General features: G+C 47.5%; 1 protein-coding gene across 1 annotated transcript in view; it reads left to right on the top strand.

Moving 5' to 3' along the window:
* LOC147100476 (proproteinase E-like) overlaps window positions 1-16,259 on the top strand; it is a 172,854-nt gene that overhangs the window by 127,899 nt on the left and 28,696 nt on the right. The window contains exon 7 of the mRNA XM_085966755.1: window positions 3,664-3,806. Coding sequence (XP_085822881.1) covers window positions 3,664-3,806 — 143 coding nt within the window. The remainder of the gene's footprint in view (window positions 1-3,663; window positions 3,807-16,259) is intronic.

Here is a 16,259-nt window from a genome sequence, read left to right as displayed (position 1 = left end):
ACTGGACTAGTAATCCAGAGGCCTAGTGTTTATGTTACTGGGCCAGTAATCCAGAGGCCTGGTGTTTATGTTACTGGACCAGCAATCCAGAGGCCCAGTGTTTATGTTACTGGGCCAGTAATCCAGAGGCCTAGTGTTTCTGTTACTGGACCAGTAATACAGAGGCCTAGTGCTTATGTTACTGTACTAGTAATCCAGAGGCCCAGTGTTTCTGTTACTGGACTAGTAATCCAGAGGCCTAGTGTTTATGTTACTGGGCCAGTAATCCAGAGGCCTGGTGTTTATGTTACTGGACCAGTAATCCAGAGGCCTAGTGTTTATGTTACTGGACTAGTAATCCAGAGGCCTGGCCTCATTGTGAGACATGAGTTCAAATCCCACCACAACAGCTGGGGTATTTAAATTATGTTAATTAAATAAAATCTGGAATAAACAAGCTAGTATCAGTAATGGTGACCATGAAACTACCGGGTTGTTGTAAAAACCCATCTGGGTCACTGATTAGGGAAGGAAATCTGCTGCCCTCACCCGTTCTGGCCTGTATGTGACTCCAGACCCGAGCAGGCCACTCAGTTGTATCAAACCTCTTGGAAAACCTTCACCTCACAGACTGCAGCGGTTCAAGAAGGCGGCTCACCTTCTCAAGTGCAACTAGGGATGGGCAATAAATGCACATCCAAAAGTTTTTCGCCATCTCAGTCACTGCAACCGGTGTCTTGTCAAACCTGCGGGAATTGACCTTGTTGTAAAGCACATAACTCATTCTCAAATCATGGGAAACAAATGATCAAAAATCAAAAAGATTTTCTTGCTACCAGTGAAGTAGCAGCAAGAAATGTGCAAAAACACTCTTACAATGGGTATGAAACAGTGCCAAACACCAGCACGGATAATGCAGAAACAGATAGCCAAAAATGCAAACAATAGACATTATACATATGTATAGTATTTTGCTTTATAGGAACATAGGAACAGGTTCAAAGACCGAATGGATGAGCTACAGAATTTGTTCATCCCAGTTTGGCGTAAAAATAAAACAAAAAAGGTGACTCAACCGTGGCTAACAAGGGAAATTAGGGATAGCATAAGATCCAAGGAGAGGACATATAAATTGGCTAGAAAAAGCAATAATCCTGAGGATTGGGAGCAGTTTAGGAGTCAACAAAGGAGGACAAAGGGATTAATTAAGAAAGGGAAATTAGAATATGAGAGTAAGCTAGCAGGGAACATAAAAACTGACTGTAAAAGCTTTTATAGATATGTGAAAAGAAAAAGATTAGTGAAGTCAAGCTTAGGTCCCTTGCAGTCAGAATCGGGGGAATTTATAATGGGAAACAAGGAAATGGCAGACCAACTAAATGCATACTTTGGTTCTGTCTTCACAAAGGAGGACACAAATAGCCTCCCAGAGATGCCGGGGAACATAGGGCCTGATGAAAGCGAGGAACTGAAAGAAATCAGTATTTGTAGAAAAATGGTGTTAGGAAAATTGATGGGACTGAAGGCCGATAAATCCCCAGGGCCTGATGGTCTACATCCCAGGGTACTTAAGGAAGTGGCCCTAGAGATAGTAGATGCACTACTGATCATTTTCCAGAACTCGATAGACTCTGGAACGGTACCCATGGATTGGAGGGTAGCTAATGTTACCCCACGATTCAAAAAAGGTGGTAGAGAAAAAGCGGGGAATTATAGCCTGACATCGGTAGTGGGGAAAATGCTAGAGTCTATTATAAAAGATGTAATAGCAGAGCACTTGGAAAGCAGTGACGGGATCGGACAAAGTCAACATGGATTTACAAAAGGTAAATCATGCTTGACTAATCTACTGGAATTTTTTGAGGATGTAACTGGTAAAATAGATAAGGGAGAACCAGTGGATGTGGTGTATTTGGACTTTCAGAAGGCTTTCGATAAGGTCCCACACAAGAGATTAGCGTGTAAAGTTAAGGCACATGGGATTGGGGGCAAGGTATTGACTTGGGTAGAGAACTGGTTGGCGGACAGAAAGCAAAGAGTTGGAATAAACGGGTCGCTTTCCGAGTGGCAGGCAGTGACTAGTGGGGTACCGCAAGGATCGGTCCTAGGATCCCAGCTGTTCACAATATATATTAATGATCTGGATAAGGGAATTGGATGTAATATCTCCAAATTTGCAGACGCCACAAAGCTGGGCGGGAGGGTAAGCTGCGAGGAGGATGTCGGGAAACTCCAGTAGGATTTGGACAGGTTGGGTGATTGGGCAGAAACATGGCAAATGCACTATAATGTGGATAAATGTGAGGTTATTCACTTTGGGGGCAAAAACAGGAAGGCAGATTATTATTTGAATGGCAATAGATTGGGAGAAGGGGAAGTGCAAAGAGACCTGGGTGTCCTTGTGCACCAGTCGCTGAAGGTAAGCATGCAGGTGCAGCAGGCGGTTAAGAAGGCAAATGGTATGTTGGCCTTCGTAGCAAGAGGGTTCGAGTACAGGAACAAGGATGCCTTGCTACAGTTGTACAGGGCCTTGGTGAGACCACACCTTGAGTATTGTGTGCAGTTTTGGTCGCCTTACCTGAGGAAAGACGTTCTTGCCATGGAAGGAGTGCAGCGAAGATTCACCAGGCTGATACCTGGGATGGCAGGAATGACGTATGAGGAGAGATTGGGTCGATTGGGCTTATACTCACTGGAGTTTAGAAGATTGAGAGGGGATCTTATCGAAACCTATAAAATTCTGTCAGGCCTGGACAGACTAGATGCAGGAAGGATGTTTCTGATGGCCGGGGAGTCCAGAACCAGGGGTCATAGTCCAAGGATAAGGGGTAAGCCATTTAGGACTGAAATGAGGAGGAATTTCTTCACCCAGAGAGTGGTGAACCTGTGGAATTCTCTGCCACAGAGGGCGGTGGAGGCCAGTTCATTAAATATATTCAAGAAAGAGTTGGATATGTTTCTTGAGGCTAAAGGGATCGAGGGATATGGGGAAAAGGCAGGGACCGGGTACTGAATTTGGATGATCAGCCATGATCTCATTGAATGGCGGAGCAGGCTCGAAGGGCCGAATGGCCTACTCCTGCTCCTATCTTCTATGTTTCTATGCTTCTATGTAGGAGGAGGCCATTCAGCCCCTCGAGCCTGTTCCACCATTCAATTAGATCGTGGCTGATCTCCATCGACCCGCCTTGGTTCCATAACCTTTAATACCCTTGCCTAACAAAAATCTATCAATCTCAGTTTTTAAATTTTCAATTGACCCCCAGCCTCAACAGCTTTTTGGGGACGAGAGTTCCAGATTTCCACCACTCTTTGTGCTTCCTGACATCACCGCTGAACTCTAATTTGAAGGTTTTGCCCCCTTGTTCTGGACTCTCCCACCAGAGGAAATAGTTTCTCTCTGTCTATCCTATCAAATCCTTTAATCATCTTAAACACCTCAATTAGATCACCCCTTAATCTCCTATACTCGAGGGAACACAAGCCCAGTCTATGTGACCTGTCCTCAGAATTGACCCCTTTCAGCCCTGGTAAATCTGGCATTATGTGGAAGTACATATGAATACATCGCTGCCAATTAAAGATTTCAAACTATATATTGTATTTGAATTTCTTTCTAATGGACCAGAACAAAAGGTTATCTGTGTTTCCATTAACTGACGCCATGTGTTTGACATTATGCAGCAAAGGCGCCTAAACCACACAAGTTGCAACAAGCTCTTCTGCCAGCCGTCACACAGGATACCTGCAGCCGCGCTGACTGGTGGGGAGCCAATGTGATGGACACCATGATTTGTGTTGGAGGCTATTCCAGGACTGCATGTGAAGTATGTCATTAAACTTACATGTTTCAGTCAAACAGTATTTGTATATGCATTCATCAAAGGAGACGATAGTCTTAAAACTAACCTTTTCTTTTCCTACACTCTGTGGTTGGGTTTTGCAACCAACTCATAGAAACAGGGGCGTGAAGGATGCTGGGGTATAGGCCATTGCACCACTGACCTTTCACCCCTAAGCCCTGAGTTAAATCCAGTCTCGTCTGATGGGATGAAAGTCTTTGCTTTCATTAGCTTAATCAGAATGCATTTGTTCAATGTTATTCCAGTTCCCAGTGGGTGCAAGTCCACAGGATGGAAGGACCTATCATTTGGCAGTAACTGACAGTTTAACTCCGAGAGGAGGAATGGGAATGTGACAGCACTGAACTAGAGAGTGCTCTGGGCTCAGGGGTGAGGGCCATTGTTGGGACGGAGTAGAGAGTGTTTTTACTCTGATTCTATCCATGTTCTTGATGTGGGAATGCTGGAAGGAAGTAAAGAGTGGAACAGTCTTCCATTTCCCAGCACTGCCACCCCTCCCCTTGAAGAAAATCAAATTTCCGAATCTTGCAACACTCTGCAGAAAAGAAAATGGAACTTGGAAATATTTTTCATGCAAATAGTTGGACATCCCAACTACCCTGTCCAAGAGTAAGGAACTGTCCCACTGCAAGAGAAATGATCGGGTTTTTTAATCTCAAAATATGCAGGGAATGTTTTATGGATAATATATGCTATGGAACAGGAGTATATCAAATTCCAAATCCAAATTAAAGTCGATTGTCTTAGTTCCAATAAATTTGACAAACATGCCCAAATTTTATCCAGTTGAGGCACTTGGGCTCAATCTCATTAAGCAAAGTGTGAGTTCACGGTGACTCACAGAGGGGCGGAACAGTCATCTAATGATCTGGTTTCCTATTCCCATCATCAGAGTCCTTCTGGGGCGGGGTGAGGAGGGTGGAAACTGGGGGCTTTTATCCGAACTCACTTTGTGTAAGACTGGGTTTGTTTCCTAATATTGAGAAAAGCATCAATGTTTCCGTGCAACCTTGAGCGGAATAAGCAGCACTCAGCATCACATTGGGAATGAGCTTCTGCTCTAAGTTATTAAATCTTACTGAATCAAAGCACTAAGTCTAGGAATTACTGCTGGTGTGTGAATGTATAACATGTTTAAGTGACATTCCTTTGTCTGTTATTTTATCACAAGCATTAACCCTTTTAAAATAAATGGATTATGCTTCCAATACAATAGCAGACAAAGGGGAAATTAGATTTTGTAGTGGGTTAGATTCAGGCTTGGGTTCTGAGTCCAAATTTCCTCTGTCTACTGGCTTTAAGGGTCATTTGGGAAATGAGTTAGAATCATCGAATCATAGAATAGTTACAGCACAGAAGGAGGCCATTCGGCCCGTCAAGCCCGTGCCGGCTCTCTGCACGAGCACTTCAGCTGTTCCACTCACCCGCACTTTCCCCACAGCCCTGCAAATTTTTTTTCCTTCAGTTACTTATCCAGTTCCCTTTTGAAAGCAGTGATTGAATCTGCCTCCACCACCCTCTCAGGCAGTGCATTCCAGATCCTAACCACTCGCTGCGTAAAAAGGTTTTTCCTCATGTCGCCTTTGGATCTTTTGCCAATCACCTTAAATCTGCGTCCTCTGGTTCTCGACCCTTCCGCCAATGGGAATGGTTTCCCTCTTTCTACTGTCTAGACCACTTATGATTTTGAACACCTCTATCAAATCTGCTCTCAACCTTCTCTGCTCTAAGGAGAACAACCCCAGCTTCTCTAGTCTGAAGTCCCTCATCCCTGGAACCATTCTTGTAAATCTTTTCTGCACCCTCTCTAAGGCCTTCACATCCTTCCTAAAGTGCGGTGCCCAGAATTGGACACAATACTCCAGTTGAGACCGAACCAGTGTTTTATAAAGGTTCATCATAACTTCCTTGCTTTTGTACTCTGCCTCTATTTATGAAGCCCATGATCCCGTATGCTTTTTTAACTGCTTTCTCAACTTGCCCTGCAACCGTAAATGATTTGTGCACATATACCCCCAGGTGTCTCTGTTCATGCACCCCCTTTAGGATTGTACCGTTTAGTTTATATTGCCTCTCCTCGTTCTTCCTACCAAAATGTATCACTTCGCACTTTTCTGCATTAAATTTCATCTGCCACGTGTCCACCCATTCCACCAGCCTGTCTATGTCCTCTTGAAGTCTATCACTCTCCTCCTCACTGTTCACTATACTTCCAAGTTTTGTGTCATCTGCAAATTTTGAAATTGTGCCCTGTACACCCAAGTCCAAGTCATTAATATATATCAAGAAAAGCAGTGGTCCTAGTACCGACCCCCAGGGAACACCACTGTACCTTCCTCCAGTCCGAAAAACAACCGATCACCACTACTCTCTGTTTCCTGTCACTTAGCCAATTTCGTATCCATGCTGCCACTGTCCCTTTTATTCCATGGGCTCCAACTTTGCTGGCAAGCCTATTATGTGGCACTTTATCAAACACCTTTTAGAAGTCCATGTACACCACATCAACTGCATTGCCCTCATCAACCCTCTCTGTTACTTCATCAAAAAACTTGTTTGGGCAGTCTCAATCCAGTTCCTTAGAGACATGCGTCTACAGCACCAAACTCTCCCTAATTTGCCATTAATTGTCAATAATCTTCTTCTTAGGCAGTCCCTCGGAACCGAGGATGACTTGCTTCCACACTAAAAATGAGTTCTCAGGTGACTGATGAGTCCAATGCAGGACCTACAGTCTCTGTCACAGGTGGGGCAGACGGTGGTTGAAGGGGCAGGTGGGTGGGGTGCTTGGGCTGACGTGTGCTCCTTCCGCTGTTTGCGCTTGGCTTCCGCTTGCTCCCGGCGAAGAGACTTGAGGTTTTCGGCGCCTTCCCGGATGCTTCTCCTCCGCTTTGTGCTGTCTTGGGCCAGGGATTCCCAGGTGTCGGTGGGGACTTTGAGGGTGCCCTTGAAGCGTTTCCTCTGCCCACCTGGGGCTCCCTTGCCATGTTGGAGCTCTGAGTAGAGCACTTGTTTTGGGAGTCTCGTATCGGACATGCGGACGATGTGGCCCGTCCATCGGAGCTGATCGAGCATAGTCAAAGCTTCGATGCTGGGGATGTTGGCCTGAGCGAGAACACTGATGTTGGTGCGCCTATCCTGCCAATGGATTTGCAGGATCTTGCAGAGGCTGCATTGGTGGTACCTCTCCAGTGCTTTGAGGTGCCTGCTGTACATGATCTATGTCTTGAAGCATACAGGAGGCGGGTATCACTACTGCTTTGTAGACCATGAGTTTGGTGCTGGGTTTGAGGTCCTGGTCTTCAAACACTCTCTTCCTCAGGCGACCAAAGGCTGCACTGGCACACTGAAGGCAGTGTTGGACTTCGTCATTGACGTTGTTGACAGTAAGCTCCCGACGTATGGAACGTCTTGTCATGGATTTTGATAATCAGGGAGCAGTACTGTGTGGTGGGGGCAGGTTGGTAGAGGACCATTGCCTTACGGATGTTTAGTGTAAGGCCCATGCTTTCGTACGCTTCAGTGAAGTTGTTGACGATGGTTTGGAGTTCGGCCTCAGAGTGTGCGCAGACGCAAGCGTCATCTGCATACTGTAATTCGATGCCAGTCAGACAGGCCTCAGCAATGTTAGTGCAGCAAATGGGAAAAAAGGCATGCTGGTACAGTATGGGGTGGTCTCCTGAGCTTTGGAGGTAAAATACCTTTTCTGGCTCCCATGTTAGCTGACATTGTTAACGGTTCGCTATCCTCAAGTACTGTCCCCCTCTCCCTCAAATCTGCAGTCATCACCCCTCTCCTCAAAAAACCAACCCTTGACCCCTCCGTCCTTGTAAACTACCGTCCGATCTCCATCCTCCCTTTCCTCTCCAAAGTCCTTGAACGTGTTGTCGCCTCCCAAATCTGTGTCCACCTTTCCGGGGACTCCATGTTTGAATCCCTCCAATCAGGTATCCGCCCCTGCCACAGTACCGAAATGGCTCTCATCAAAGTCACAAATGACATCCTATATGACTGTAAACTATCCCTCCTTGTCCTTCTCGACCTGTCTGCAGCCTTTGACACGATTGACCACTCCATCCTCCTCCAACGCCTCTCCACCATCATCCAGCTGGGAGGGACTGCACTCGCCTGGTTCCATTCTTATCTATCTAATCGTAGCAAGAGAATCACCTGCAATGGCTTCTCTTCCTGCTCCCGTATCATTACCTCTGGTGACCCCCAAGGATCTATCCTTGGCCTTCTAGTTCTCATCTACATACTGCCCCTCGGTGCATGCATCTGAAAACACAGCGAGAGTTTCCACGTGTACGCTGAAGACACCCAGCTCGACTTCATCACCACTTCTCTCGACTGCTCCACTGTCTCGAAATTGTCAGACTGCTTGTCTGAGCAGAAATTTTCTCCAACTAAATATTGGGAAGACCGAAGCCATTGTTTTCAGTCCCCGCCACAAACTCCATTCCCTAGCCACCGACTCCATCCCTCTCCCTAACATTTGTCTGAGGCTGAACCACACTGTTTGCAACTTTAGTATTATATTTGACCCTGAAATGAGCTTCCAACCACATATCTGCGCCATAACTAAGACTGCCTATTCCCACCTCTGTAAAATCACCTATCTCCGCCCCTGCCTCAGCTTATCTGCTGCTGAAACCCTCATCCATGCCTTTGTTACCTCTGGACTTGACTATTCAATGCACTCCTGGCTGGCCTCCCATGTTCTACCCTACATAAAGTTGAGGTCATTCAAAACTCGGCTGCCCGTGTCCTAACTCGCACCAAGTCCTGTTTACCCATCACCCCTGTGCTCACTGACCTACACTGGCTCCCGATTAAGCAGTGCCTCGATTTCAAAATTTTCATCCTTGTTTTCAAATTCCTTCATGGACTCGCCCCTCCCTATCTCTGTAATCTCCAGCCCCACAACCCCCTGAGATATCTGCACTCCTCTAATTCTGGCCTCTTGTGCATCCCTGATTTTAATCACTCAACCATCGGTCGTCGTGCCTTCAGCTGCCAAGACCCTAAGCTCTGGAATTCCCTCCAGAAACCTCTCCGCCTCGCTTTTAAGATGTTCATTAAAATCTACCTCTTTAATCAAGCTTTTGGTTGTCTGCCCTAATTTCCCCTTATGTGGTTCGGTATCAGCCTTGGGATGTTTTACTATGTTAAAGGTGCTACATAAATACAAGTTGTTGTTATTGTTGGGGCAGGGTAGAGGGACCATTACTCTGCATTGAACTGTGTTGTACCTGACCTGAGAGTGCCTAATGCTGCCACTAGGGGGCCAATTTTAACCTCTCGCACTGGGCGGGAAACCCACGGGATCGGGTGGAAAGGATTGGGCAGGATGTAAAACCAGCATTGCACCCAATCCCGTTAGTATACTGACTGCTGGGTCAGATTTTAATTGTCACCTTAGGTACCTGAAATCCCAGCACTAACATTTGTCACTTTGATAAACAAAGAAAAAAATGGCAGAGGAATCTTATATGAATGTGATAATGCCACTAAAAGTAATTTCTGTGATGAGAAAACATACAAATTACTCAGCTGTGGCTCAGTGCGCAGCACCCTTGTCTCTGAGTCAGAAGGTTGTGGGTTCAAGTCCCACTCCAGGGACTTGAGCACATAAAGCTAGGCTGACACTCCAGTGCAGTGCTGAGGGAGTGCTGCACTGTCGGAGGTGCTTTCAGACGAGATGTTAAGCCAAAGTCCCGTCTGCTCTCAGGTGGACGTAGAAGATCCCACTATTTCGAAGACGAGCAGGGGAGTTATCGCCGGTGGTCTGGGGCCAATATTTACCCCTCAATCAACACCACTAAAACAGATGATCTGGTCATTATCACATTGCTGTTTGTGGGAGCTTGCTGTGCGCAAATTGGCTGCCGCGTTTCCTACATTGTAACAGTGACTACACTTCAAAAGCACTTAATTCGGTGTGAAGCTCTTTGGGATGTCCTGAGGTCATGAAAGGCGCTATAGGAATGCACGTCTTTCTTTCTTTTCACTCTTAATTAGAATAATTAAGGTTCAGCACGTGTGTGCTTTTAGTATTTTGTTTTAGGAAGCCCTATTCCAATCATGCCAGTTGATGTTTGATTCCCTCTAGTCTTCCAGGGAAGATGGGTACATCCACCTCACTAGACGGTGAGGGACTGGGCACATTGCAACGCCCAGCAGCAGAAGCCACAAGTCCTGGTCCCCAGCCACCTCACAAATGCCCCAAAACAGACATGACCGAAAGAAGGAGACATTGCCATAGAGGGAGTGCAATGAAGGTTCACCAGACTGGTTCCTGGGATGGGGGGATTGTCCTGTGAGGAGAGATTGAGTAGACTAGGCCTGTATTCTCTAGAGTTTAGAAGAATGAGAGGTAATCTCATTGAAACATACAAAATTCTTACAGGGCTTGACAGGGTAGATGCAGGGAGGATGTTTCCCCTGGCTGGGGAGTCGAGTTCTGGGTCACAGTCTCAGAATAAGGGATCGGCCATTTAGGACTGAGATGAGGAGAAATCTCTTCACTCAGAGGGTGGTGAATCTTTGGAATTCTCTACCCCAGAGGGCTGTGGAGACTCAGTCGTTGAGTATATTCAAAGATAAAAATTGATAGATTTTTGGATATTAAGGGAATCAAGGGATATGGGGATAGTGCGGGAAAGTGGAGATGAAGTAGAAGATCAGCCACGATCTTATTGAATGGCAGAGCAGGCGCGAAGGGCCAAATGGCCGATTCCTGCTCCTATTTCCTATGAATATAGAGGGCAATCTGGGCGCCTTCATATTCTTTTATTGCACAGGATTATTCACTGAACATTCTGGGAGCTAGCATGTATTTCAACTAATGTGCAACTGTGCAGCCAACCAAAAAATGCCAACAATATTGGTACTGAATCTCTCTTTAGCCCTTTACAGGCCCATGAATACAACAAATAACTTTGTGAATCAGTCCAGTTGTGGAGTACATGAATTTGTGAAATGCCAGAGAGATTAAAAAGTAGAAAGGCCTGCTTTACTGATGAGGCCCTTCAGACTATTGGAGATGTTGGGGGCGATTTTCTCACCCCCGAGGAGGCGGGTATGGAGGCGAGACTGCCGGGAAAATGGCAGAATTTGAGGGCGGGTGGCAAACCCGCCCCCAACCTGCCTCCATGCCATCTTCCCAGGAGGTGGGTAGCCGTCCCATAAGAACATAAGAACATAAGAAATAGGAGCAGGAGTAGGCCAATCGGCCCCTCGAGCCTGCTCCACCATTCAATAAGATCATGGCTGATCTGATCCTAACCTCAAATCTTCTATCACTCTGCATCCACCCGAACCCATGTGATCTCCTGGGAGAGGCGAAAAACCAGATAAAGACCCAATGGCCAATTTGGGAGAAAAAAATCTGGGAAATTCCTCTCCGACCCATCTAGGCGATCGAAATTCTTCCAGGAGATCACTCTGTCCCTATATTTTCTACAGTACTTACCTTCTGTAAAGGCGATCTCCACCCCAGCCAGGAACAGGAATAAAACCATCTCCTGAAATCTAACACAGAATTAGAACACAGTAGGAGCAGAACCAGGCTACACGGCCCCTGGGCCCACTCCACTACCCACAGGGCCATGACCATTCCGAACCTAGACTCATGTCCAATTTCCTGACCGCTCCCCGTAACCCTTAATTCCCTTTACTTCCAGGAAACTATCTATTTCTGTTTTAAATTTATTTAATGATGTAGCTGCCACAGCTTTCTGGGGCAGCAAATTCCACAAACCTACCACCCTCTGAGTGAAGAAGTTTCTCCTCATCTCAGTTTTGAAAGAGCAGCCTCTTATTTTAAGATTATGCCCCCTAATTCTAGTTTCACCCTTCATTGGGAACATCCTCACCGCATCCACCCGATCAAGCCCCTTCACAATCTTATATGTTCCAATAAGATCGCCTCTCATTCTTCTGAACTCCAATGAGTAGAGTCCCAATCTACTCAACCTCTCCTCATATGACCACCCCCTCATCCCCGGAATTAACCGAGTGAACCTTCTTTGTACTGACTCGAGAGCAAGTATGTCTTTTCTTAAGTATGGACACCAAAACTGTATGCAGTATTCCAGGTGCGGTCTCACCAATACCTTGTACAACTGCAGCAATACCTCCCTGTTTTTATATTCCATCCCCCTAGCAATAAAAGCCAACATTCCATTGGCCTTCTTGATCACTTGCTGCACCTGCATACTAACTTTTTGAGTTTCGTGCACCAGGACCCCCAGATCCCTTTGTACTACAGTACTTTCCAGTTTCTTGCCATTAAGATAATAACTTGCTCTATGATTTTTCCTGCCAAAGTGCATAACCTCACACTTTCCAGTATTGTATTCCATCTGCCAAATCTCTGCCCACTTACTTAGCCTGTCTATGTCCCTTTGCAGGTTTTTTATGTCCTCCTCACTCACTACTTTCCGTCCCATCTTTGTATCATCTGCAAACTTTGATATGTTACACTCGGTCCCCTCCTCCAAATCGTTAATATAGATTGTAAAGAGTTGGGGACCCAGCACTGACCCCTGCGGAACACCACTAGTTACTGGTTGCCAATCTGAGAACGAACCATTTATCCCAACTCTCTGCTTTTGTTAGAGAGCCAATCCTCCACCCACGCCAGAATATTACCCCCAATCCCGTGATTTTTTATCTTGAGCAATAATCTTTTGTGTGGCACCTTGTCAAATGCTTTTTGGAAGTCTAAATACACTACGTCCACTGGTTCCCCTTTATCCACCCTGTATGTTACATCCTCAAAAAACTCAAGCAAATTTGTCAAACATGACTTCCCCTTCATGAAACCATGCTGAGTTTGTCCTATTAAATTATGTTTATCCAAATGTCCCGTTACTGTCTCCTTAATAATGGACTCTAACATTTTACCAACCACAGATGTTAGGCTAACAGGTCTATAGTTTCCAGCCCTCTGCCTACTACCCTTTTTAAATAAGGGTGTTACATTAGCAGTTTTCCAATCTGCCGGACCTTTGCTGAGTCCAGTGAGTTTTGGAAAATTATTACCAATGCATCACAATCCCTACCGCCACTTCCCTCAAGACCCTAGGATGCAAGCCATCAGGTCCAGGGGATTTATCCGCCTTGAGTCCCATTATTTTACCAAGTACCACTTTCTTAGTGATTTTAATCGTATTTAGTTCCTCCCCCCTAGAGCCCCCTGTTTGTCAGTGTTGGGATATTCTTAGTGTCCTCTACTGTAAAGACTGATACAAATAATTGTTCAGTGTTTTTGCCATCTCCATGTTTCCCACCATTAATTTCCCGGTCTCATCCTCTAAGGGAGCAACATTTACTTTAGCCACCCTTTTTCTTTTTATATAACTACTAGCTGAAGTGCCCGGCGGTGCCGAGGCTTTTTCGAGGGCATGTTGTTGCTGGAAGAGAGAGAGAGAGTGACTGGGGGGAAGAGAGAGAGCGACTGGGGGGAAGAGGGAGAGCGATCTGGGGGAAGAGAGAGAGCGACTGGGGGGAAGAGGGGGGAAGACGGGGGGGGAAGAAGGGAGGGGGAAGAGGGGGGGAAGAGGGGGGGGAAGAAGGGGGGGGGAAGAGGGGGGGAAAGGGGAGGGGGAAGGGGGGGGAGGGGAGGGGAAGGGGGGGAAGGGGGGGAGGGGAGGGGAAGGGGGGGAAGGGGGGAGGGGGGAAGGGGAGGGGGGAAGGGGAGGGGGGAGGGGAGGGGGAAGGGGAGGCGGGGGGAGGGAGGGGGTAGGGGAGGGGGAGGGGAGGGGGAAGGGGAGGCGGGGGGAGGGAGGGGGTAGGGGAGGGGGAGGGGAGGGAGGGGGGAGGGAGGGGGGAAGTCCCCTAGCCCCACCCCCCCAATCACCCGAGCCCCGCCCCCCCCATCTCCCGAGCACCGCCCCCCCCCGATATCCTGAGTCCCGCCCCCTCCGATCTCCCGAGCCCCGCCCCCCCCGATCTCCTGAGCCCCGCCCCCCCCGATCTCAGGAGCACGGCCCCCCCGATCTCCCGAGCCCCGCCCCCCCGGAGCCCCGATCTCCCGAGCCCCGCCCCCCGATCCCCCCGAGCCCCGCCCCCCCCGATCTGCGGAGCCCCGACCTGCGAGCCCCGCCCCCCGAGCCCCGCCCCCCCGATCTCCGGAGCTACGCCCCCCCGATCTCCGGAGCCCCGCCCCCCCCTGAGGGTCGCCCCCCCGATCTCCCGAGCCCCACCCCCCCCGATCTGTAGTCCGGGCCCGCGATCTCCCGATGTCCCGCCCCGCGATCTCCCAATGTCCTGCCCCCCGATCTCCGCCCCCCGATCTCCCGATGTCCCGCCTCCCGCTCCCCCGATGTCCCGAGCCCCGTCCCCTGCCCTCCCGAGCAGCGGCGTCCCACTCTCCGGAGCCCTGCCCTCCCGCTCTCCAGAGCCCCGCCCTCCAGATCGCCGATTACGGCTGAGAGACCCGCCCCCCGCCCGAGCCGAATGCGGAACAGAGAGACGCCGCGTCTCAGCTGCTCCTGCTGCGCGCGCACCCTGACCCTCGTGGCTGATGCCGTTGCCCCGGGTAACGTGACGGGGGGGGGGAGGGGGGTGAGGAGCTTAGCAGAAGCCCTAGCTCGGGCCTGGCTGGGCAAGAAAGGCCCAGGCTTTCACGGCCTAACAAAAAAACGGGGAAAGGTAGGAAAAAGAATGTTCAGGTTAGAAAAAATATTTACAAATGAATGAAGTTTTTTAAAACAATTTAATAAATTCAATTTTATTTTGCTGGAAATGTATATTTGAAAAGAAAGACGCAGAAAGCAGGAAAAAGAATGGAAGCAAGATGGCGGCCACTCACCTCGGTTCAGAAGGATAAGGCCGCCCACACACGCATCGATTGGTCGACCGTCAGGTCACCGAAGCGTAGGATTGGTCAATGGTCTTGTCACTCGACTGTAGGGGGGGCCCGGCGTACCGATTGGTCGACCTCGAGGTCACTCTGTCGCTAATGAGCGGATAATGAGATGCTAATGAGCGGAATGTTGAAGGTTTTTCGGATACCGCGGGCGCGATTTTAGCCCGGCCGAAATGTAAATACGCTTAAGACCGTTTTGGAAAGGTAAGCTTTCTTTCGACGTAACGCACGCGTAGGTACGCCCTGTAACTTTCGAGCGCATAGCCCGACAGACGCACACGTGATGACAGACAGAATGCCAGACAGACAGAAGGACAGAAGCATCGCTTTATATATATAGATAGAAACTTTTGCTGTCTGTTTTTATATTTTTGCTAATTTACTTTCATAATCTATCTTCCCTCTCTTAATCAATCTTTTTGTTATTTTTTGCTGTCTTTTAAAGACTTCCCAATCTTCCATCCTCCCACTAGATTTGGCTACCTTATATGCCCTTGTTTTTAGTCAGATACTATCCTTAATTACTTTACTTAGCCACGGATGGCTATCTTTTCTTTTACACCCTTTTTTCCTCAGTGGAATATATATTTTTTGGAAGTTGTAAAATAACTCCTTAAATGTACACCACTGATCATGTACCGTCTTACCCTTTAATCTATTTTCCCAGTCCACTCTAATCAATTCCGCTCTCATACCTTCATAGTCTCCTTTATTCAAGCTCAGCACGCTTGTTTGAGATCCAACCTTCTCACCCTCTAATTGAATATGGAATTCAACCATGTTATGGTCACTCATTCCAAGGGGATCCTTTACTAGGACATTTTTAATTAATCCTGTCTCATTACACAGGACCAAATCTAAGGTAGCTTGCCCCCTGGTCGGTTCAGTTACATACTGCTCAAGAAACCCATCCCTAATACACTCAATGAACTCATCCTCAAGGCTGCTCTGCCCAATTTGATTTGTCCAGTTAATATGATAATTAAAATCCCCCATATTTATAGCTGTTCCCTTATTACAAGCCTCAACTATTTCCTGATTAATACTCCGTCCAACAGAGGTGCAACTGTTCGGAGGCCTATAGACTACACCCACTAGTGTTTTTTTCCCCTTATTATTCCTTATCTCCACCCAAACTGTTTCACTATCCTGCTCCTTTGACCCAATATCATTTCTCTGTATCACTATAGTGATTCCTTCCTTTATTAACATAGCCACCCCACCTCCTCTCCCTTCCTGCCTGTCCTTCCTGATTGTTAAATAACCTGGTATGTTTAATTCCCAGTCATGGTCACCCTGCAGCCATGTTTCTGTAATGGCCACAAGATCATACCCATATGTCGTTATTTGTGCTGTTAACTCATTCATTTTGTTACGAATGCTACGTGCATTCAGATAAAGACCGCGCCGGGTCCCATCTCCTTGGAGGCAGGAAGGGATTAAAGCCTATTAACTGCCTGTTAACAGGTAGTTAACAGGCAGAAAATAGGATTATCCCATTTTTGCCCTCACAAGTGCGGGCTTCCCGACGGCACCAAAAC

This window comes from Somniosus microcephalus, chromosome 25 (assembly GCF_052327205.1).
Source record: "Somniosus microcephalus isolate GS21.2 chromosome 25, FLI_Smic_1.0, whole genome shotgun sequence".
Lineage (NCBI taxonomy): Eukaryota > Metazoa > Chordata > Chondrichthyes > Squaliformes > Somniosidae > Somniosus > Somniosus microcephalus.
This window is presented reverse-complemented; position numbering and strand designations above follow the sequence as displayed.